The sequence below is a fragment of the Notechis scutatus genome, chromosome 2 (genome assembly GCF_049901735.1).
Source record: "Notechis scutatus isolate UNSWTSFEM ecotype Mainland chromosome 2, rNotScu1.2, whole genome shotgun sequence".
NCBI lineage: Eukaryota > Metazoa > Chordata > Lepidosauria > Squamata > Elapidae > Notechis > Notechis scutatus.
The window spans coordinates 170,689,710-170,712,193 of NC_142010.1; the positions used below are offsets into that span (position 1 = coordinate 170,689,710).

Here is a 22,484-nt window from a genome sequence, read left to right on the forward strand (position 1 = left end):
TGAAATGATGCAAAATTTGGAAACAGATATTTTTAAACACATTGACTGAAATCTTACAAACACCGCAAGATTTCATTAGATTTTAAGTGTTTTAAAATTTAAAACTATTAAAAACTTGCAACAGTGCCTATCACCTGTAAAGGACCATTACCACCTAATTATTCTCCTTTAATATAATTGTATATAATTGTATTTCTATTAAGTGTTGCCATGCAGGCTCAGCTAATAGAAAGTCCTCAAGGCATATCAGTCTTCCCTCAATTCTCATTACATTCAGTAAGCCTGCTGAGATAATAGTGGTCATGAAATTGAAATCTAGTAAAATTTCACCCTAGGGGGAAATTGCAGGGCAGCCCTACCATTTGTGATGTCGTCTATATCTAGGCACACAAATTATTCACAGGGATCTTAGATGCTCTTGAAGCAGAGGTGGTATTCAGCAGGTTCTGACCAGTTCTGGAGAACTGGTAGCAGAAATTTTGAGTAGTTCGGAGAACCGGCAAATACCACCTCTGACTAGTCCTGCCCCCATCTATTCTTTGCCTCCTGAGTCCTAGCTGATTGGCTGGGTCTTCTTTTGTTGCCCTGCACAGGAGAATGGAGCTGGAAATCAGGTTAGTGGGGCGGGAAGGGAATGGAGATTTTGCAGTAACCTTCCCCCAGGAGTGGGGAGAGAATGGAGATTTTACAGTATCCTTCCCCTGCCACGCCCACAGAACCAGTAGTAAAAATTTTTTAATCCTACCACTGTCTTGAAGGGAATGGTATTAATTAAATGTTGATTCATAAAACTCTTTTTTATCCCCACAAAATGAAGTAGCAGTGCAAGATCAAACATGTGGACCCATTCACATGTAATCTTACATACCTACTTACATATTAGCACATATTAACCATATTAATACTTAGCACCATATGCACAATCATTAAAGTGTCACCTTAGGCATCTATGTTTTTTTATTATCCCACAAGCTGGGAGAACTCTCATTGCCTTTCATTTTACTTTCTTGAATTCTTGGCTTGACGTTAGATGTGAACCAGGAATCACAAGTTAAACACTCATTAAAATGATTTCCTGATGGCTTATTTGGCAACTGTTATATTCCTGATCTGAACAAAAGAGTCAGGAATCAAAGAAAATGAAATTAAATCATAGTTGATATTTCCACCTAGTTGTATTCAAAGACATGGCACATGAACTTAGGACTTGCACAAGTTCATATATTAACATTAAATCCTGGCCCATCATTAAATGCAAATTCAGCTGTGCCACTGAGTCAAGATCAGGCAGTGAACTTATGATTATTAGAAATTTGGATGCTTTCTATCCAAGTTCCAAACTCTAATCACTATTTCAGTTCTATAATTTGCTGCATGTATTTTAATATTCATGTCTGCAGTAAAGATGCATACTTGTGCATCATTGTAATTAATTGAATATTTACATACAGAATCAGTATTTGCATTATTAAAAACATAGTACCTTTGGCTTGGTATGAGCAGCTTGCTTGCCCTCTGATCCATGAAACTGTGTTTCCTTTTTACCCCATCCAACAGTAATAAATTTACCTAAGAATCAACCAAATAAAGAGTATTTGAAGATTAACTTTTCATATATTTGTCAAAAGCTTACATCCAACTTTTTTAGTTTCCTTCTAACTCTCCAGAGACCATTGCATAACAAATAAAAAAAATTCTATAGACAACTTCCAAGGTTAAAAAGTCCACACTCCACATTCACTATATGAAAGTTAATGTTTTTATACTTGGTAAATTGCCAGCCAGACTGATGGCAATGTCACATGTATGTAACAAGTGACTATAAAACATTCCTCTCTTTAAACTTACTGCCCTGATACAATGAACACATGGCCTTGGACTTCAACCCATAATAATTGATAGAGCAGCTAGTTTCAGTCAATTTAATTTCTCTGTGTAGCCCAGCCCTTCACAGAATTGTAGTAATGTATTTTGTAAGATTCTAGCATCTGCACTACCACCTCACCTTCTCCAAAATCATCCTGGTGGATCTGCCTTTCCGCAATTGGTTCAAAGTCTCTTGTCATCAAAATCAGAGTCTGCTCACCTGTTACAAGAATACATAAAAAACTTTTAAATTAAAATTTAAGTGCAGTTGAATCATCTTGTAGAATCATAGAAGGAAGCAACTTCTGATTCTGAAGTTCTCAAGCCCAATCCCGGTTTAGTTCAGATTACCGTAACTCTTCTTTGAAAAATTATCTCTTTTCTTGACAGATATCTAGAAAAAAGGAGCCCTCCGGTGCTGTTCACAACAAAGAGGAGGGAAAAAGTGGGTGCCACTATGGTTTCAAGCCCTACTCCTTTCTATCTGTGTCAATGTCATACAAAGAGAAAGAGCGTTGAATTGTAGATTGTACCCACCATCTGGCCCCTGCCTATTGCTTTGTTGCCTGTTGTGGTTAAGAGTGATATTAATGCATGGCATATGAACCACCATGCTTTTGGCAAACAAGGAATAATTAAAGCAAATCAATGGCTGGTTAAAGGTAAAGGTAAAGATTCTCTTCGTACATACGTGCTAGTCATTTCCGGCTCTAGTGGGTGGTGCATCCAAGTTACTCAAGAGCTTGCTCTTCCTGAGACCATTATCTGTGAACTGACCTTAAATATCACATTTTGGTTCTTACTATGTTGCAGAGCCCCTGACTATGACACTGAACATGTAAACAAGCTAAATACACTACTAATATGGGCAGCATCCTGCCCACACGCGCAATCTAAAACCATCCCTATCTATTGGACCGGACAGAATATGTGCCTACTTCTTAAAAAAGCTATCCACTGCCATAGCCGAACCTCTAAGCATAATCTTTGAAAAATCTTTCAAGACCAGCTCCTTGCCAAAACTATGGTCACAAGCCACGGTCATCCCCATCTTCAAAAGGAGACCCCAGCCTAGTTGAAAATTACAGACCAATCTCTTTATGCTGGTCACCTGTAAAGTCATGGAATCAATTATTAATCAATCCATTATCCTCCACTTAGAGACAAACAACCTACTCTCTAATAAACAATTTGGTTTCAAAAAAACTATCCTGTAATCTGCACCTCTTACACTTCAAAAACATATGGACTACACAACTCGATCAGGGCAAAGCAATAGACGCAATCTACAGACTTCTGTAAAGCCTTTGATTCAGTGGTACACGACAAACGACTACTAAAACTAAAATCTTATGGTATCTCTGGACACCTACATAACTAGATAGAAGCATTCCTGTCAGACAGACAACAAATGGTCAAAATTGGGAGCGTCCTATCAAATTCTGTACCTGTCAACAGTGGTGTCCCCCAAGGCAGTGTTTTAGGACCAACTCTCTTCATACTCTACATAAATGACCTCTGTGATCACATTAAGAGCAACTGCGTTCTCTTCGCTGATGATGTAAAGTGATTCAACACCACAGACAATACTGCTACCCTCCAAAGACCTTGACCATGTATCAGAATGGTCAATCAAATGGCAACTTCAAATCTCAACAAATAAATGCTCTGTCTTACATATTGGCAAAAAAATCAGAAAATAAAATACAAGAGAAATAATCAAGACCTTGTTGAGGATCCAAACTTTGTCAAGGACCTTGAAGTACTCATCTCTAATGATCTAAGTGCTAGAGCCCACTGTAACTACATAGCCAAAAAGGCATTAAGAGTTGTTAATCTAACCTTACGTAGCCTTTCTCTGGTAATATTACACTAATAACTAGAGCATACAAAACATTTCCTAGACCAACACTCGAATACAGCTCATCAGTCTGGAACCCACATTACGTATCTGATATTAACACAATTGAAAAAGTCCAGAAATATTTCATAAGAATTCTCCGCTCCTCTACTCATTGCAGAATACCTTATGCACCAGACTTGAAACTCTAGACCTAGAAAACCTAGCACTACGCCGCTCCAGTCCGATCTAAATATAGTATATAAAATCATACATTGCAATGTCCTACCTGCAAATGAATACTTCAGCTTCAATCATAACAATACAAGAGCACACAATAGATACAAACTCAAGGTTAACCGCACCAAACTTGATTGCAGAAAATACGACTTCAGCAACAGAGTGGTCAATGTTTGGAATACTTTACCTGACTCTGTGGTTTCTTCCCCAAACCCTAAAAACTTTAACCTTAGACTGTCTAGTATTGACCTCATCCCCTTCCTAAGAGGCCTGTACACCAATCGTGCCTACCATCCCTGTCCTATTCTTTCTTTTTTATTTTTCTTATAAGTATCTATCTCATGTATTCAAAACTATGTTTATTCTTATACTTGTATCTTGTAAGCAACTGACAAATCAAATAAATACTAAATACCAAAATACTAAATCTCTGTTACAAAGCTGAAGAGCCAGTCTTCCGAAGACATCTCCATGGTCATGTGGCCGGCATGACTAAATGCAGAAGGTGCATGGAACGCTATTACCTTCCCACCAAAGTGGTCCCTATTTTTCTACTTGCATTTTTACCTGCTTTTGAACTGCTAGGTTGGCAGAAGCTGGGACAAGTAACAGGAGATCACTCTGTTACATGGTGCTGGGATTCGAACCACCAAACTGTCAACCTTTCTGATCGACAAGCTCAGCGTCTTAGCCACTAAGCCACCGTGTCAGATGCAATGAGCCATTCTTTGCCAGAATCCAAAAGACAGAGAACAAAGTTGAGAATGTTTTGCAATTTCGATTTGTACCTGTAGCAAGAAGAACAAGCTCTTGGTCTGGACTCCAGCTCATTGCGGTCAGGCCACTGTCCAGCGCCCAGCCACATTCTCCAACTGCTGAAGAATGAGATTTTCCATTACCAAGCTTACCTCTTGCTGACCGAAGCCAACACCAATAAATCAAGCAAATTACATGTTTTACTTCAATCATCTTCAGTCATCAGAGTCAAATAAAGATGGATAGATGATGATGTCATATACAGATCTTGCAATACTGTTATTATTTCTGACAGTCTTATAAGAACCTCTCTCCACAATATTTAACTAGAAATGAGGTTGGAGCATAATGTCAACACAGGTGATCCATAATTGAGCCCAAAATTTAAGTTGCTAAGCAAGACATTTGTTAAGTGAGTTCTGTCCCATTTTACGACCTTCCTTGCCACAGTCTAAGTGAATCACTGCAGTTATTAACTTAGTACACAGCTGTTAAGTGAATCTGGCTTCCCCATTGACTTTGCTTGTCAGAAGGTTGCAAAAGATGATCACATGACTCTCGGACACTGCAACCATCATAAATATGAGTCAGTTGCCAGAAATCTGGATTTTGATCATGTGACCATGGGGATGTTGCCATTGTCATAAATGAGAAAAAAAATTCAGTGCAATTTCAAACAATCATTAAATAAACTGTTAAATTGAGGTCTACCTATATATCTTTATTACTATGGTTACAGTGATACTGTACAGAAAATATTAACTCTTTGCTCCCAGATAGTGGCCACCAGCCCATGTGTAGCATAACTTTGCTCTTTTTTAAAAAAGAAAGTACTAACTGCTCAAAACAATTTCACTGGAAATCCAGTGGAAATTGGACTCAACATTTTGAAGTTAAATTTCTTCTATACTACCGTCAAGCATATTAACTTTTTACAAAGATCATAAAATTCATCATTAATTAATATACTTCTCTTAAGGATTTTAAGATACAAACTATTAACGAGAGGTATTAGTGGAGGTGTTAGCATTTCCCAAATGTTGCAAGTTATGACACATACTTTTGTCACAATATGGGAAAGTTCAACATCTTAATGTGATGTTTTTATGTACTAGCCCTGTGAAGCAGCATAGAATAGATGCACAACCAGGAGTACTAGCTCTGTCTTTACAGATAGTCCTTACTTAATGACTGCCCTGTTTAGCAACTGAATCAAATCAAATCTTTATTATGATCAAAAGCCAGCAAAAGGAGGATAGGGTACAAAAAAATTAAAAGGCATAAAAGAGATATCACAGTAAAAAATTACATCAAATTCTAAAAATATTATGAAAATGTAAAATACTGTATTTTTTTAAATCTAAAAAGAATCTAAAAAGAATGGCACAGGTCATCTTCTGATGGATTTTAAGTGCTGCTGCATAGAACCTGGCAACGTTATGATACAGAATCAAAGAAATTTATATCCATAAGCAACATAACAGACAACATGTTGCTGAAATCGAGTAAACATGCATCTGACTCCCGTAGCAGACGAAGCTCATCTAGTGCCCTGAGCCCAATCGGATGGGGAAGCCAGGTTTCCTGGCTTTGCCATAACAGTTAGAATGTTGGGGGTCATTGAATTTCAGGAGCTAAAGGCTAAACAGTGCCACAGAAAATATATACATATAATGATTAGTATTTTATGCTATTTTTTTCTTATGTTCAAGAAGCTAGTTATTTTTATTCTTATGTTCAAGAAGCCAATAGATTTATTTAAAGGGGCAACAACTATATTAAGACTAGCTATGTTAAAGCAAGTACTTTTGTGTTAGGCATTGTGTTCTTGCATTCTATTTCATATCTTATTTGGGCACTGCTATATTTGCCATTCTGCCATACCTGGTGAGTGTTTAGATTGCATAGTATAACATCGCCAATTGCAGTAGCTACGCAGACTGATTCTACATCTGGCAAATCTTCCAGGCCCACAATACACCCATTTCCATCTTCTGGCAGAAAACCCTCAGTTGTCAAAGTAACTCGTTGATGACCTTTAAAACAAAAGACCAAAAAAAAAAAAAAAAGGTTCACGAGAAATCTTTCATTCTTGTTCTAGATATTGCTTGGATCATTATTATCTTTTTGAAAGATTGACAAACAAATCCAAACATCTTCGATTTTTATCTGTGTCTTGATGCTGCTCCAAATTAGGGTACAGGCAGAAACATTTATTATATCATGAAGTATCCCCCCGAGAAGCTAATTAGTCTGCAACACTTAAACTGAATGCAACATTCAGCTTCTTCTTGCACAAATTAACAATAAAATGTAGTGATTAGATTTAGAAAAGGAATATTCATTTTAAAAAGTCTTATCAGAAAAGTACAGATTGTAACTTCTAAGGATAGAACATGTTTACAGTTTAGAAAAAAAATTAGAATGGAATTTTCTTTGTATTTTTGGATACTCCCAAGTTCTTCCAAAATTTGATAGGGCTCTCTGTATAGCATTTTTTTTCAAAAATTAAAACCTTAATTTAACGAACCATTTGAAGAAAGAAATTTCCATTAAAACAAGGCAGCAATATCATCTAGTTTTCCTTCCACAGCCCCTGCTAGTGAGACAATTCTTCAAACCCAAGAACCGTATCTGGGATAACATGTGAACCCTCACCTCCTGTGTGATGGGATCCAGTTCCACAATTCCATACTCGGTGCTGATCAACACTGTTTCTCTGTCTGTGCGGACAGTGAAACCTTGAGGAGTTCCAAGAGCTTGGACTGGCTGGCATTCTTGTGCTCTCAATAATTTTAGGTTTCTCATCTTTTTCTCCACACACTCCACTGGAAAAAAAAAAGATGGTTTCCACATCGAATGATGATCTACAGACCCAGGGGTGGGATTCTACCAGTTCGGACTGGTCATTACAATGTTGTGCAAATCACTGGCCCCACCCATCCCCGCCCCATACTTATCTTTGCCCACGCGCCATCGCTGCCTGCATTCTTCCACCCATCGCTGCCTGCAGTCTGCCTTCACCCACCCGCCCGCCCATCACTGCCTGCCTTCTGCCGCGGCCCTGCCTGATCTGATCTCCTGGGTAAGTGAGGCTCTGCAAGCCCCAGTCGCCTACCTGCCGCTGCTGCTGCCAGCCCCAGCGTTGAATCCTGACTCCCAGGCCACTACCACCCTCACCGCCACAAACCCCAGTTGAGTCTCAACTCCCAGGCCGGCCTAGGCCACCGCCATTCTCGCCCTTGCCTCAGCCGCTGCCACAAGCCCTGGTTGAGTCCCAACTCCTGGGCTGCCACCGCTGTGCCACAAAGCTGGCTGAAGAACTCTGAAAGTTGAAGTCCACAAGTCTTAAAGTTGCCAAGGTTGGAGACCCGTATTCCAGTCCAAAGCGGCATGTAAGTCTAAGTGCTATTGCTACAATGACAGTGCTGGCTAGTTTTGTTTAATTTGCTTCAAAACATGAAGCGTGTGGTTTTGGAGCAAGGACTTCCATGTACAGCAGCAGTCTATCTGCAAACAATAGATCTTGGAAACCAACAGCTGAAAAAGGCTATTGCCCTGCTTGGGGGCTTCCTGGAAAAATCACTCTCACCAGAATACACAACTGAAAGCATAACAGGTTACAGGTAAAGAATTAAAGAATCCTTTATGGACAAGAGGATTCTTACACTTTGCTCATCTCACTCCGCCTGTCTTAAAATAAGCAGAATACTTTCATTCAGTTTAAATGCTGTAGTGTAGACTAAGTAGCTTCTTGGTGGGATACTTCATGACTAAATAATATAAGGATCTAATCCAGTGTTTCTCAGCCAGTTTGGTTTAGTGGGTTAAGGCACCACATTAGAAATTGGGAGACTGAATTCTAGTCCTGCCTTAGGCACGTAAGCCAGCTGGGTGACTTTGGGCCAGTCAGTCTCTCTCTCAGCCTAATTCACCCCATAGGGTTGTTCTTGTGGGGAAAAGAGGAGGAGAAAGCTGTGATATATTCGTCGCCTTGAGTTGTTTATAAAAATAAAAATAAACTAAAAATAAAATGGTTTGGTTCTGCAACCCAACAGGACAGACAACAGACTTCAGCGGATAATTAGGACTGCAGAAAAAACAATGACTACCAACCTGCCTTCCATTGAGGACCTGTATACTGCACGAGCCAAAAAGAGGGCTGTGAAAATATTTACAGACCCCTCACATCCCGGACATAAACTGTTTCAACTCCTTCCCTCAAACGACGGTACAGAGCACTGCACACCAGAACAACTAGACACAAGGACAGTTTTTCCCCAAACGCCATCACTCTGCTAAACAAATAATGTCCTCAACACTGTCCAACTATTTACAAAGTCTGCACTACTATTACTATTAACATTCTCATCACTCTTATCACCCATCTCCTCCCACTTGTGACTATATGACTGTAATTTTGTTGCTTGTATCCTTACGATTTATATTGACTGTTTCCTAGTATGATTTGATTGCTTATTGTACCCTATGACTATTATTAAGTGTTGTACCTATGATTGTTGACTGTATCTTTTCTTTTTATGTACACTGAGACCATATGCACCAAGACAAATTCCTTGTGTGTCCAATCACACTTGGCCAATAAAGAATTCTATTCTATTCTATTCTATTCTATTCTATTCTAAAGATAGATATAAATTAAATACGTAAATAAAAATAAATGAGCCATGTCAACTTTTAAGATTCTGCCTAGCGAATTCTGGGAGTTGAAGTCCACACATCTTAATGCTGCCAAGGTTGGGAATCACTGATCTTAAGCAGCAGCTTAACCCTCCATGACTATTCTGAAATTTGACCATGCTAGTAAAAAAAAAAAAAAAAGAGAGAGAAATCTTTAGAAATCTCCTAACGTTTTATCTCCCCTTTCTCCTTGACAATAGTGGATTACCTCAAAATCCGCAAATGAGTAGAGGAAAACGCCTCCAGACTCCTTAACAGCACCGCTCACTTTCCTTGCAACAGCACAGCCTTAACTTACGGACGCAGCGCGCCTGCCATCTTTAAACCCACTGTCTGGGCAGAGGCCTTCCGGAGCATGCTCTGTCAGCCAGTGAAGCTAAAACGAATGAGGGCAGCTTGGCTGCTGGGTCGCACGTGCTCAGTGACGTTCTGAAGTCCCACCCCGTGGAAGCAGAGCCGTTGAGCAACTGCGCGCGCAGGCAAAGACTTGAGCTGCTTTTAATACTGGTTTTGTGTGTTTTTTCCCGTTTAACATGTCATTATCGAAGTACTCAATAGTTAAAAAAATAAATTTTCAGAACTAACTTCGTCTAAATGTTAGTTGGGTGCATGGAAGGGAATAACAGATTTGAAATGGACTCTATAATATTCAAAGAGCATGGAATACTACAGGTTGGTTCTCTTTTAACTATAGTTTCATCTCTGGGCAACTAGTGATTTCTAGATTATGTGTAGGGCACATTTTGTGGCAAGTGTGTGCCAATTTGTGCAGCATAGATCCACATTCCTTCTGAGATTGTAGGACAAGTGTATTAGTCTGTGGTAGCTCCAAATCCGAAGAAGTTTGATAAAAGGGCAGAAACACAACTTTTTAAATTATCTGCTTTCTAATGAAATGTGCTAGTCTGAAAAGTTACTACCAAACTTCTAATAATAATAAAGGGTCATCCTTCCGAGGAGAATTAGGCATTCATCTGATTCAGTCTTTCCAGCAAAACAGCACTCAGATCCTTCTCAGAATGTAAAAAAGAAAAAAGACTGAATTGGCCCATTGCACTAAACCACCATATGAGATATTTTAGTTAAATATGTGTGAAGCTGTACGTTGTAATTTGCAATGTTCGATATTGTATAAAACTACCAACTGTTTTTATGGAATAAATTATTAAACAAATGATAATAGTGTGATGTGAGCAAAGTGGCCTGGGGTGAAATGATTTCAGAGCTGACTGGACTTTATCTATTGAGAGCTGGATTCCCACTCTTATTTCTGAGGGCTTTTAAAATGCTTTCATGAAAATGTGCTAGTAATGTAAAACAAATAATTTAAAAATTGTGATAATTGCTCCTGATAACTGTTTGTATTACTTTCAAGGTTAACTTTGTTTTATCTTTTTTGATTATTAGGATTTTGCATGCTGCTTTAGAGTAAAGTGTCCTAGAACTTTGAAAAGTCAAATTGTAAGTATCACAGAATTAGAATTGAGAATGTGGTAGTAGCTTCTTCTCTGGTAATATCACACTACTAACTAGAGCATACAAAACATTTGCTAGACCAACACTTGAATACAGCTCATCAGTCTGGAACCCATATCATGTATCTGATATTAACACAATTGAGAAAGTCCAGAAATATTTCACAAGAAGAGTTCTCCGCTCCTCTATTCATTGCAGAATACCTTATGCCACCAGACTTGAAACTCTAGACCTAGAAAACCTAGAACTACGCCGCCTTCGGTCTGATCTAAATATAGTATATAAAATCATATATTGCAATGTCCTACCTGCAAATGAATACTTCAGCTTCAATCATAACAATACAAGAGCACACAATGGATACAAACTCAAGGTTAACCGCACCAAACTTGATTGCAGAAATTACGACTTCAGCAACAGAGTGGTCAATGTTTGGAATACTTTACCTGACTGTGGTTTCTTCCCCAAACCCCACATACTTTAACCTTAGACTGTCTACTGTTGACCTCACCCCCTTCCTAAGAGGCCTGTAGGGGGCGTGCATAAGCACACCAATACTGTGTCCTATTGTTTCTTTTTATTTTTCTTATAAGTATCCATCTCATGTATTCAAAACTATGTTTATTCTTATACCTGTATCTTGTAAACAATTGACAAATCAAATAGATAGATAGATGATAGATAGATAGATAGATAGATAGATAGATAGATAGATAGATAGATAGATAGATAGAGTGGGGGAGATCCTACTTCACAGGGTTGTTGTTGGGATAAAAGAATAGGAAGCTGCAGTGAAAGCTATCTGGAACATTTAGAAGAAAGGCAATATAATGTATCAATCTCTTCTGTCCCAGAAGAACAATGAAGAAAGTAGGAAGTCAACACCAAGGAAAAGCAATAATAAAACAAGACAAATTCCAGGTGCTTATCTTTCTGTTTCTGAGGCAGTTCCTCCAAATAAAAGGGCTAGGGGAGTTTCTTGAGAGCTGCAGCTCAGGTGAAACTTCCATACCCTGTAGGGTTGGGTTGCCAAAGGCCAAGATGGCAGCTGGCTATTGATGTGACTTGGCCTTCTCTCAAATTGCAGAGCAATGAATCAGGGAGGATACTTGCAGGTCAGGAAGTACACCATGGGGCCTTCATTACCATTATATCCTGAGGTAAGTGCCCACTATGCTTGAGTTCACATAGTACATTAGTCTAAACTGGTCTTGCCTAGCGTAGATGAAGCAAGTTACCCAGGTTCCTGGTAGTGTTTTGTGTACCTTATTTCATCAAACCAATTGCAAACATGAGTGTGTTTTTTGAGCAAACATGGAGGGGTGAACAGTAGCCACCAGGTTCCATTTCAGCAGCCTATAGAACCTGCCCATCTAACAAGGCATCAGGGAAAGTAAAAAAAAGCCAAGAAAACAGCTGTTCCTGCATAATTGAAGCCCCAACTCTTTTACGTGCAACAGGCATAAAAAAGAGGTAGAATTTCACTAAACATTTATACTTTTTTGACCCCCTGCACACAATTCTGCTCCTCTGTTTTAGCACAACCATGCTAAAAATTGTGCAATGAAACCTTCTTTGGATATACTCTCTGGAAGAGGGGATCCATTTTTTCAGCCTCAGACAGCTTTGACTTTACAATTGAGTCCAATATTTCTATTTGTAAGCAATTGTTAATTGAGTTTTGCCCCATTTTATGAGCTTTCTTGCCACAGTTGTTAATTGTATCAGTGATAAGACATTGAACTTGTCAGCTTCAAAAACATGCAAATGCAAGTAGATAAATAGGTACCACTTCAGTGGGAAAGTAACCACATTCCGGGCATCTTAGTGCATCGTCTTTCTGGCCACATGACCTCAGAAATATCTTCAGATAAAGCTGGCTCCCTTCACTAAAAACTGGAGATGAGCACCACCCATAGAGTTAGACCTGATTGGACAGGGGAAACCTTTACCTTAACTTTTACCTTTTACCTGTAGTTAAGGTAGTAACACAAACTTTGTGACCTTTTTGCCACAGTTGTTAAGTGAATCACTCTAGTTATTCAAGTTAGTAACACAGTTAAGTGTCATTGGCTTCCCCACTGGCTCTGCGTTTTACAAGGTTGCAAAAGGTAATCACATGACCCTAGGACAGTGCAACCATCATGCCAGTTACCACGTGTCTCTTTTGATCACATGACCATGGGGATGCTGCAAAGGTTGTAAGTGCGAAAAACGGTCATAAGTCAATGACCACGGGATCATGTTTGTGACCTGACAATTTATGTCAATGGCAAAGCCCAATTCACTTAACAGAAATGTTACTAACTTAACAATTGCAGTGATTCACTTAACAACTGTGGCAAGAAAGGGTGTAAAATGGGACAAAACATATTTAACAACTGTCTTGCTTAACAATGGAAATTTTTGGCTCAATTGTGGTTGTGAGTCAAGGACTACCTGTATGTATGCAATGCATAAACTTACGAGTGCCAATTATATCTAAAGACGTCTTCTGCAAGAGACCACTCAGCAGATGTTGGTTTGTTAAGTGCCCACTTCATTTCATGCTAGCAAAAGATGATGGACTCCGAAACATTAGGAAAGAGCCAGATTGGAGAAGACAGGTTAAGAAAATTATCCCTGAACTGAGCAGAAGATATGATTATGTCAGAGTGTTTGCAGCGTGACCACCACTATGAGACAACCCAGGAACAAAACAGCACAGAGACTTAGACATTTAACAGTGGTTTATATACAAGACATATACAGAAATATACATGGTAGGCAAATACCTTACAAGTAATCTTCTTAACTCTACATGGAGAAATCTGCAATGGATACAGGACACAAGGAGAGAGGATACATGCCCACTAATGGCTGCTTTATATAAACACCTCTTAAAGTGGTAAAACTTCTGTGGGCCCCTTCTTAGTCTTAAATAGGCAATACCAATGCTGATTCATCTTCACTGCATCAGCCTTACTGCATCAGCCACATCTGGTCAGCTCTTAAAACTCAATACCTTAACAGATTATGTCTCTCCTTTCAAACAGGACCACATCTTGGAAGAAAATGTAAAGCAGAAGATGTCCCTCGATAATCTTTAAGTGAGTGTCCACCTCCAGGTTGAACAACTGAGAGAAACTTCCGCCTGCTTTGACTTTGAGGACCAGCATTGCTCAAAGGGCTGCCAAAATTCTGATTAAGTTGCTGTTTGGTTGCTATCTCTGGCCTGTTCTTTGCATACATTCATTTTTATAATCCAGAATTCATCTCTGAAACATTTTGAGCATTCCGAAGTGATCAGAGCATTCATTGAGTGCTTTATGCACTGTCCGTCGTCGTCCCCCCCCCCGTCCCCCCACCCCCGGACATATCTCTACTGGAGAAATTAGGGCCTTTTGCTCTTTTGAGAAAGGAAAGGAATTCTTTCTCTCCTTAACTTGACTTACTGCCTAGAAATTTCATTTTTAAGGGTCCTAAACCCTTAAAACTCAACAAAGGAGTAAGTACCTCCCACCAGGACTTGAGCTATGCTTTCTACTAGCAACATTGCCAAACCTTTAACCTCTAAACAAGCAGATGTGTCTTCATCAGCATGTCTCTCCTGCTCCTCAATCAATTCCTGCTCTTCTGGAGGAAGAAGTTGAGACGTGGAAGAACATCCAGCAACCTCAGTCTTCCCTTTCCAAGATCAGCCAGTCAGCCTGTCAAACCTTTTGCATTACAAAACCATATGGACAGGAAAGGTTTGGAGGGGAAGCTTTTGCAGCCCACAATACTTCCAAGCCATCCTCAGAAGATAGTGGCAGTTCCAGGCATCCTGTTCCAGGCTGTTGACATCTAGCATATCATCCCATTCTTTGGGAGAGTCCAGTGAATGATAGTGATTTCCCTTTAGTCCCAAGGTAGATTGTGACATGTCCATCTTAGGTGGCTCTGCATGGCATAACTCATAGCTTCCTTCAGTTTTGCAAGCTTTTTCACCACGACAAGGTAGGGATCCATGAAAAGGCTCAAATAGGTACTTCTTTGAATTAAAGATTGGGGTCCCAGGAGTCTTCCTCCAGGCTGCTGATATCATCTAGGATGTCTTTCCTATGAAACGATGATTTCTCTTTAGCCATCAGGGTTTCTAAAAGAGGGCCTACTGAATGGGGATGCTTGACCTGTACAGTGTGTCTCTTGCTGGATGCATCTCTGAATTGGAGATACCACCCCACCAGTGCCCCCCAGGAAAGTAGGCTATCTACACGTTAACGTCCTGCAAGGAAGCAGCAAGGCGCTGGAGAGGGTGAAGCAGAAAAAAGAAAGGGGTCGGCAGAGGGGTGGGTGTCACAAGCACTGACTGAAGACACTGAACGTAGTGGACCTTTCCCTGTTGCTTTGCAGTAAATGAGCCAATGGCAGCAAAGCTTGGGTGCATATATTTAGCTTATCTAAATTGTCCCAACAGCCAGGCATCATCAAGCTTTAGCTTCCAGAGCACTCCAGCACAGTTCACTCCGTTTAAGAGAAGTGAATGGAGAGCCTCCATCCCTCCGCAAGAGAAAACACTGTCTTATCCATGGACTGGAAGACTCGCTGGCACTGGAAGCCACTCCCAGCTTCCCTCTTGACACCTCATCGAGAAGATGGTTCAGGTGGTGCATGTCCTCCAGTCTGCTCCTGCTGTTGGTTCCCGCTAGGACTTTCATTGAATCCTGCAAATGACTGCATCAAGGCTAAATCCAAAGCTCTCTGCATCTCAACAAGATCGCTAAAGCATAGGGTGCATTCAGTGCCTGTGTATCAACAGCAAGAGGACCTTTGGAAGCCTTAAGGCTAGGAAGATATATCACACAATTTTTCCCTTGCCCTTCAGGACTTATGGCATAGCCTTCTTCCACCCCGTTGCCAAAACTTTCTTAGCTCTGAGGAAGGTTTGTCCCCACTGAGAGAGGGAGAAAGCTCCTGTTCCACGGCTTCCGACACATCAGTCCTGTGCAGAGGAAGAAGATGAAATGTTTAATGAATCAAACTAGCTGCTCCTCTTTCCAAGATGAACCACTGATGCAGCTATGCGGTAAATGAACCAATCGCACCAGAGCTTAAGTGCATATATATATAGTTTGCCTAGGTATGTTGTCTAAAGGGCCAGGTGTCACCTCGCTCCAGCACCCAGAGCACTCCGGCACAGTTCACTCCAGTTAGGAGAACTGAATAGAGAGCCTCCATCCCTCCCCAAGAGAAAATACTTCGTCTTTCTTACCCATGGACTGGAAGAATCGCTGGCCTTGGAATCCACTGCAGCTGCCTCCCAGCCTTTTTCTCACTCCTCATCCAAAATGTCAAAAATCATGAAATCCACATCTTGCAGGCTGCTGAGATCACCTATTGTGGCTTCTGCTTCTTCAGGAGAATCCTGTGAATGACAATGATTCCTCTTTAGCCATCAGGGCAACAGAAACTCAGAATTCCTAAAAGAGGGCCTATTGAATGGGGATGCTTGACCAAAACTAGGTTTCTGTGGCTTTCCGGAGGTGGAGGAATCCCCACTTCCATCCTATTCATCCCCCAGAAAAGTAGGCTCTCTACTTTTTCCCTGTTAAAATCCTGCCTGGAAGCAGCAAGGTGCCGGAGATGGTGACACAGGAAAAGAAAAGGCATAAGCAGAGTGGGTCGCATCCATTTAGCACAATAGTCCACTACAGTGGGCCATTCTGTGCTGCTTTGCAGTAAATGAACCAATCGCACAAGAACTTGGCTGCCTATATTTAGATTCTGTTCAAAGAGCACTCCACAGTTCATTCAGGTTAGGAAGACTGAATAGAGGGACTGTGTCCCTCCCCAAGAGAAAACACTTTGTCTTTCTTATCCATGGACTGTAAGGCTTGCTGGCATCGGAAGTCACTGCAGCCTCCTCCCAGCTTCCCTCTGACACCTCATCCAGAAGTGCATCATGGGAGTCCACGTCTTCCAGGCTGCTCCTGCTGTTAGTTCCCACTAGGACTTTCATCAAATCCTGCAAATGAGAGCATCAAGGCTAAATCCAAAGCTCTCTGCATTCCAACAAGATGGCTAAAGCATAGGGGGCATTTATCCCTAGTACCAACAGCAAGAGAGCATTTGGAAATCTTACGTTTAGGAGGATATATAACATTCTTTCTCCTCCCCAATCAGGACTTATGGCATAGGCCTCCATCGGCTACATTGCAAACCTTTCTTACCTCTGAGGTAGGTGTTGAGTCCCCATTAGGAGAGTTCTTTTCCTTGGCCCTGTTCTCTGCTGTTTCAGCCCTATCGAGAGGAAGAAAGTGAAATGTTTAAGCTCAGCCTCCTCTTTCCAAGATGAGCCACTTAGCCTGTCCATCTTTTTCTACTCTGCAAGCCCTTTGTGAAACAAGCAGGGGTCTTCACCTTCTGAGAGGCTACCTACTTAGACTGAAATAACAAAGGAAACAGTCTTTTGGCATATGGACAAATCCACAGAAAAAGGGCTTCTGCTATTGCCATGGTGAGGAGTTGATAAGACTTTAATGACTCATTGAAGGTCTCCAAAATTGTGGTGAGGTGTGGCCTCCACTTCACTCTCTTCTCATTTCTGGAGAGACTGAAGGGCCAAAGATCAAAGCTAGCCATGGGCCCTTTTTCAGGAGTGGGCACTTGGAGGCTTTAAGTCTAAGAGACCTACTAAGAGACCTGCCAATAGGGTTGCCCCGAGTCATTCTTCCTTTAGCAAAAGCAAAAGTAGAGGGTAGAGATGCCTCCCCTCTGCAAACCTTCAGCCTTTCTCTTTAGGGCTTTTGTGCAGCCGCCTTCTTGGGGGCTTCAGAATCCCTCAGCTGAGAATACATACCTCCACAAAATTTGGTTAGGCATCACATCTAACCGTGGGTTATGGCTGGTAGGACAAACACCCATCAGAACCTGAAAGTAATAATTGTTTGTTTGAAGGTAACAATCAAAGTTCTCTGCATGTGGTAGAGCATTATCTGGATTCCCAGGAGGAAGGGGCTGCATTCTAGAGGGCAAAGAGACAGCAGAACATGGAAAATTTGGTTGACAGATTCCCAATATTTCCCAGTATTTTCCCCATCATGAATCCAAGGGGCTTTTCTTGAGTTTGTTAGGCTGGCCAGGTCTCCGTAAGTGAGAATTCCTCCCTTTTCCCACCAAGTTTTGAGGCCTGAACCCCCACAGGCCATGTTGCAAAACCATCCTTACCCCTGTGGATGAAGATGTGTCGCCATGCTGCATGCCATGTTTCTGTGCCTCGACAGTGCTGACCAAAGGAAGAGGGTGGCATATCAAAGAACATCCATCTAGCTCAGTCTCTCCTTTCTAAGATTGGCCACTCAGCCTGCCCATCTGCAAGCTCCTCGTGGACAGGAAGCTGTCTTGGGCAGAGGTTCTTACAGGCCCTGCAGTCCCTTAATGGTGCCCCACCATGCCTAGTGTTTAAGGAGAAGTTTGTAGTACCTGTCAGGGAGCACAGGAAGGTCTTCTACATTGTGTTCATACAACAGAAAAGGAATGAACAATGAGAAGAGAAGAGAAATGAGAAGAGAAGAGAAATAAGCGTGAGCCAATCAGAAGAGTTGGGAAGCATGACTTTCTCCCCTACTACCAGTTTCTTGGCATCTGAGATGGCCACACTTAATCTGAAAAGCCTTCGTGCTGCCATAGCCACGCTAGGTGTTGTCATTTCATGAAGCAAGAATGGGCAGCTGTGCACTGGCTGGTGGTTTTAAAGGCAAACTCGCAACCTTATTCCCTCGGCAACTGGGGAAATAATGACTATATTTTGAACCTACACAAGGGGAGCAGATAATTTTGGAATAGAAATCACAGGGCAACCCAGCGGCTGACTGTTGGATGGCCCTTGGCCTCTGCCTTTCATGTAGGAAGCTGTCTGTTCAAAAGAAGTGCGGTCATTGTTGTGGCACAAAGCACAGAGGGAATTGAAATCCTCAGGTTGAAGGGTCTCCTAGTCCAACTCCGAAAGCAGGGTTCCTCCTGTTAAGTCCTGAGCATGGGCGCAAGGAACGGAGATGAGGCATTGAACGGTAACTTCAACTTTTTATTAGTGACCTCAGAACAGAGCAAATTACTTGGGCAGCAGCAGCTCTTTTATAGAGCTGGCTGCTGTCACAACAACCAATGATTTGAGTTTACCGCTCTCAAAAGCGTCCAATCAGATACGACCCGCTGTCAGCCAATCAGATCAGCCAGAAACGACCAATCACGACTCGCTATTCGCGGGCCAATCAGAAGTGCAGGATTACGAGCCTGCTGTTGAAGTAAAACTATTAGGGTTGTTAATGAACGTGTTAGCTTAGTTCGTAACACCCCTCCCCCCTAGGTTCCGTCTGAGGGGTGGGGTGACGTATTCTCGCAAGTAGGCAGGTCACTTCACCTGTCTGCTTGATTTGCACTGTTCCACCGGTTTCTGTCCTGGCTCCGGATCCGGTGGGCTGCTTGCTGAACTGGATGGTGAAGACGGCCCCGTTGTTCCGTTGGCTGACTCGGGGCTGTCTTCTCCGCTCTCGCCAATGCTGTCATCCGGGTTCCTTGGATTTGTTTCCATCGCGACGCTGCTACGCGGTGAGGCAATCACCCGGCTCGGTTCTCCTTCCGGAGGTGAGTATCCCACGGTTGGTTGTGTAGACTGCTGGGTTCCAATTGTCAGATCGTCTGCTATTCTTTGGCCCCCTCGATGTCCCTTCCCCCCCCGGTTTGAGATTCAGGGGATGCGATGGGAGTAGGTGCTAGTCTGGATCGAAGCTGGTCTATGTGGCGCTTCCACATTTTTCCATCATCCGTTTGTAGACGGTAGGATCGGGGGCCCGTAAGTTGCGTTATGGTAGCGGGGAATGGCTCAAAGCGTCAGCGTGGGGAATGGCTTTCCCCGGACGGTGTTGCAGTTGGTAGTCGTATGCGGCTAAAAATTCTGACCAACGTGTCATTCTTGGTGATAAGATGTGGGGAGTTGGTTTGTCTCCCGCTAAAATGCCAAGTAACGGCTTGTGGTCTGTAATTATGGCAAAGGGTCTTCCATAAACATACTCATGGAAACATTTAATTGCAGACACGATGGCGAGAGCCTCCTTATCGAGTTGGCTATAGTTCCTTTCAGTCTTAGACAAAGTTCTCGAAAAGAACGCAATAGGTGCCTCCGTACCGTTGGGCATCACGTGGCTTAAGATGGCTCCCACTCCGAATGGTGAGGCGTCACAGGTGACCGTTAAGGGTAGAGTCTCGTTGTATTGTATTAATACAGCATCAGAAGTTAAAAGGTCCTTTACTTGTTGAAATGCTCGTTCTTCACGCTGTCCCCAGACCCAGGAAGCCTTTTTGTCGAGAAGTCTATGTAGGGGCTCAGCTACGGTCGCCTTCTGGGGCAAAAAGATGTTATAAAAGTTAATGAGTCCCAGGAAGGCTTGGAGGTCTGTCTTATTTCTGGGTCTTGGGGCGTTTTTGATTGCAGTTAGTTTTTTTTCGGTAGGGTGGATTCCCTGTCTGTCGAGAAGGTATCCAAGGAACTCCACCCTCTCTGTACAAGGTTGACACTTGTCTTTTTTTACCTTCAGGCCAGCGTCTTTAAATTTTTGGAGAACCATTCTGAGTCGTTTTTCTAATAATTCTCTAGTAGGGGCAGCTATTAAGACATCATCAAAATAAGGCACGACCCCTTTTATGCCTTGTAATAGTCTCTCCATCAGACTTTGGAAAATGCCCGGTGCCACACTGACTCCGAATTGGAGTCTATTGCACTTAAAGGCACCTCTGTGTGTGACTATAGTCTGGGCTTCTGCAGTCTTCGCATCTACGGGTAGCTGTTGGTACGCCTGAGCTAAGTCCAATTTCGCAAATATTTTCCCGCCACCGAGGGAGTGAAGAAGGTGTTGGACCACAGGTACCGGGTAAGCGCTCTGCTGAAGCGCGTGATTTAGGGTGGCCCGGTAATCCCCACAAATTCTTAACGATCCATCTGGCTTAATGGGTGTTACTATCGGGGTTTCCCATCGGGCGTGGTCAATCGGTTCCAACACCCCCTGGGCTATTAACTTGTCCAGTTGCTCGTCAATCTTTGGCTTGAGGGCAAAGGGAACCCGACGAGGCTTAAGGCGAATGGGAGCTACATCGGGGCTGAGATTAAACGATATAGGGGTCCCTTTGTACTTGCCTAGCTTCTCTGTGAAGACGTCCTGGAATTCCTGGACGAGGGCCTCTTCCCAGTCATCGCTTCCGGTTTGGTGGATGCCAGCCAGTTCAATTCCGAGTGGGGCGAACCACTGTAATCCTAGCAAACTGGGCCGGTCGCGATCGACGACGGTCAGGGGTAGCGTTGCGGTGCGGTCTTGGAAGGATACTTGGATGTGGCTGGAACCGACAACCGGAATTCGGTTTCCTTGGTAGTCCTTTAGTATGATTTTTTGAGTGCCGAGATCCTGGCGACAGATGGCAGGGATCAGCCGTTTGAGGGTTTTCCAGGAGACCATTGATAGGGATGACCCTGAATCGACTTCCATTACGCAAGGTCGATTCTCAATAGCGACCTTTACTCGGATCTTCCTTGCATCCAGGGACGAAGCGTGGCCAATGGTGATGGTTTGGTGTGCCTCTTCTCATCTAGTTGAAGTGGCAGGTGCTCGATTTCTGTAGTAGTGGTTGTTCCATTGGTGGTTCAGGCGGTCCCGATTTACAGGTGGGTTGCCTGTAGCCTGGCGGAGATTATTCTCCCTTCGGATTGGACTGGACCCTCGCTTGCTCCTGCAGACCTTTGCGATATGGCCTCTCTTTCCACAGGATCGGCAGAGTGCATCGAGGAATTTGCATTCAGATCGCGGGTGGTTTGCCCCGCAACCGGCGCATTGGCGCGGGAGTTTCTGGTTCCGTTGGTCTCGTTGGTCGCGTTCAGACCGGAGCTGGTTGACCTCCTCTTCCTCGCTGTCTGATGAGGTTTCGAGGTCTTCTTGATGGGCAGTAGTAGTGTGCCTCTCAGAGGGAGGCGTACTGTCACTAGCGAGTTGGCGGTGCGGTGCGTTCGCTCGGTGCATTCGAGCGGCTGACTTCCTGGTTGCTTCTGCTGCAGTAGCGTCGGCAATGACATCTGCGAGGTTGATGTCTCCCTTCGCCATAATCTTGCTCTACACAGTGTGGTCATCTAATCCCAGAACTATTCGGTCTCTCATTGCTTCCTCGAGGTTTGTGAAACCACAGAGTCCACCCAGGTTCCGGAGGTCAGCGATGAAGTCTCCAACGCTCTCGCCTTTCCGTTGGTCCCTCTGGTAAAACTCGTGTCTTCTGATGAGTGTTGGCACTGCGGGTGCGTAATGGGCCCTGAGGATCGGCGCGAGGTTATCCCAATCCATTGTTTTCACCTCCGCCGGTTTTGCGAGTGCCTTAGCCATTTTAAAAACGGCAGGCCCGCAATGGGTCAGGAATACCGCTCGTTTCTTGCCAGGCATAGCATCTTTCAGATTGTTGGTCTCCAGGAACATCTGGAACCGGTCCATATACGAGTCCCAGTCTTTGTTTGCCGGGTCAAATGGAGCGGGTGGTATTGCGCCGCTGGACATACTGCCGCTGTAGGTGCGCTCTTAGCCACGTGCTCTGTTTGGTGCTCTGCGAGTGTTCA

General features: G+C 42.8%; 1 protein-coding gene and 1 long non-coding RNA gene across 4 annotated transcripts in view; one reads left to right on the top strand and one right to left on the bottom strand.

Annotated features, from left to right (window-relative positions):
- The window catches only part of ELP1 (elongator acetyltransferase complex subunit 1), a 52,387-nt gene extending 42,640 nt beyond the window's left edge, over window positions 1-9,747 (bottom strand). For 2 of the 3 annotated variants that reach the window (XM_087957376.1, XM_087957375.1), the window contains exons 1-3: window positions 4,735-4,812; window positions 2,006-2,086; window positions 1,484-1,569 (exon numbers count right to left, since the gene is read on the bottom strand). In XM_087957376.1, the coding sequence (XP_087813502.1) occupies window positions 1,484-1,569; window positions 2,006-2,086; window positions 4,735-4,777 (210 nt within the window). In that variant the 5' untranslated portion in view covers window positions 4,778-4,812. Of the gene's footprint in view, window positions 1-1,483; window positions 1,570-2,005; window positions 2,087-4,734; window positions 4,813-4,845; window positions 4,850-6,586; window positions 6,735-7,355; window positions 7,531-9,611 lie in introns of those variants that run through there. The other variant, XM_087957377.1, reaches the window with a different exon arrangement.
- A 100-nt stretch (window positions 9,748-9,847) lies between these two features.
- LOC113415489 (uncharacterized) lies at window positions 9,848-14,216 on the top strand. Its single transcript, XR_015747965.1, has 4 exons — window positions 9,848-10,075; window positions 10,811-10,864; window positions 11,967-12,039; window positions 13,915-14,216. It is a non-coding gene; the product is annotated as an uncharacterized LOC113415489 (long non-coding RNA).
- Window positions 14,217-22,484: the final 8,268 nt, after the last annotated feature.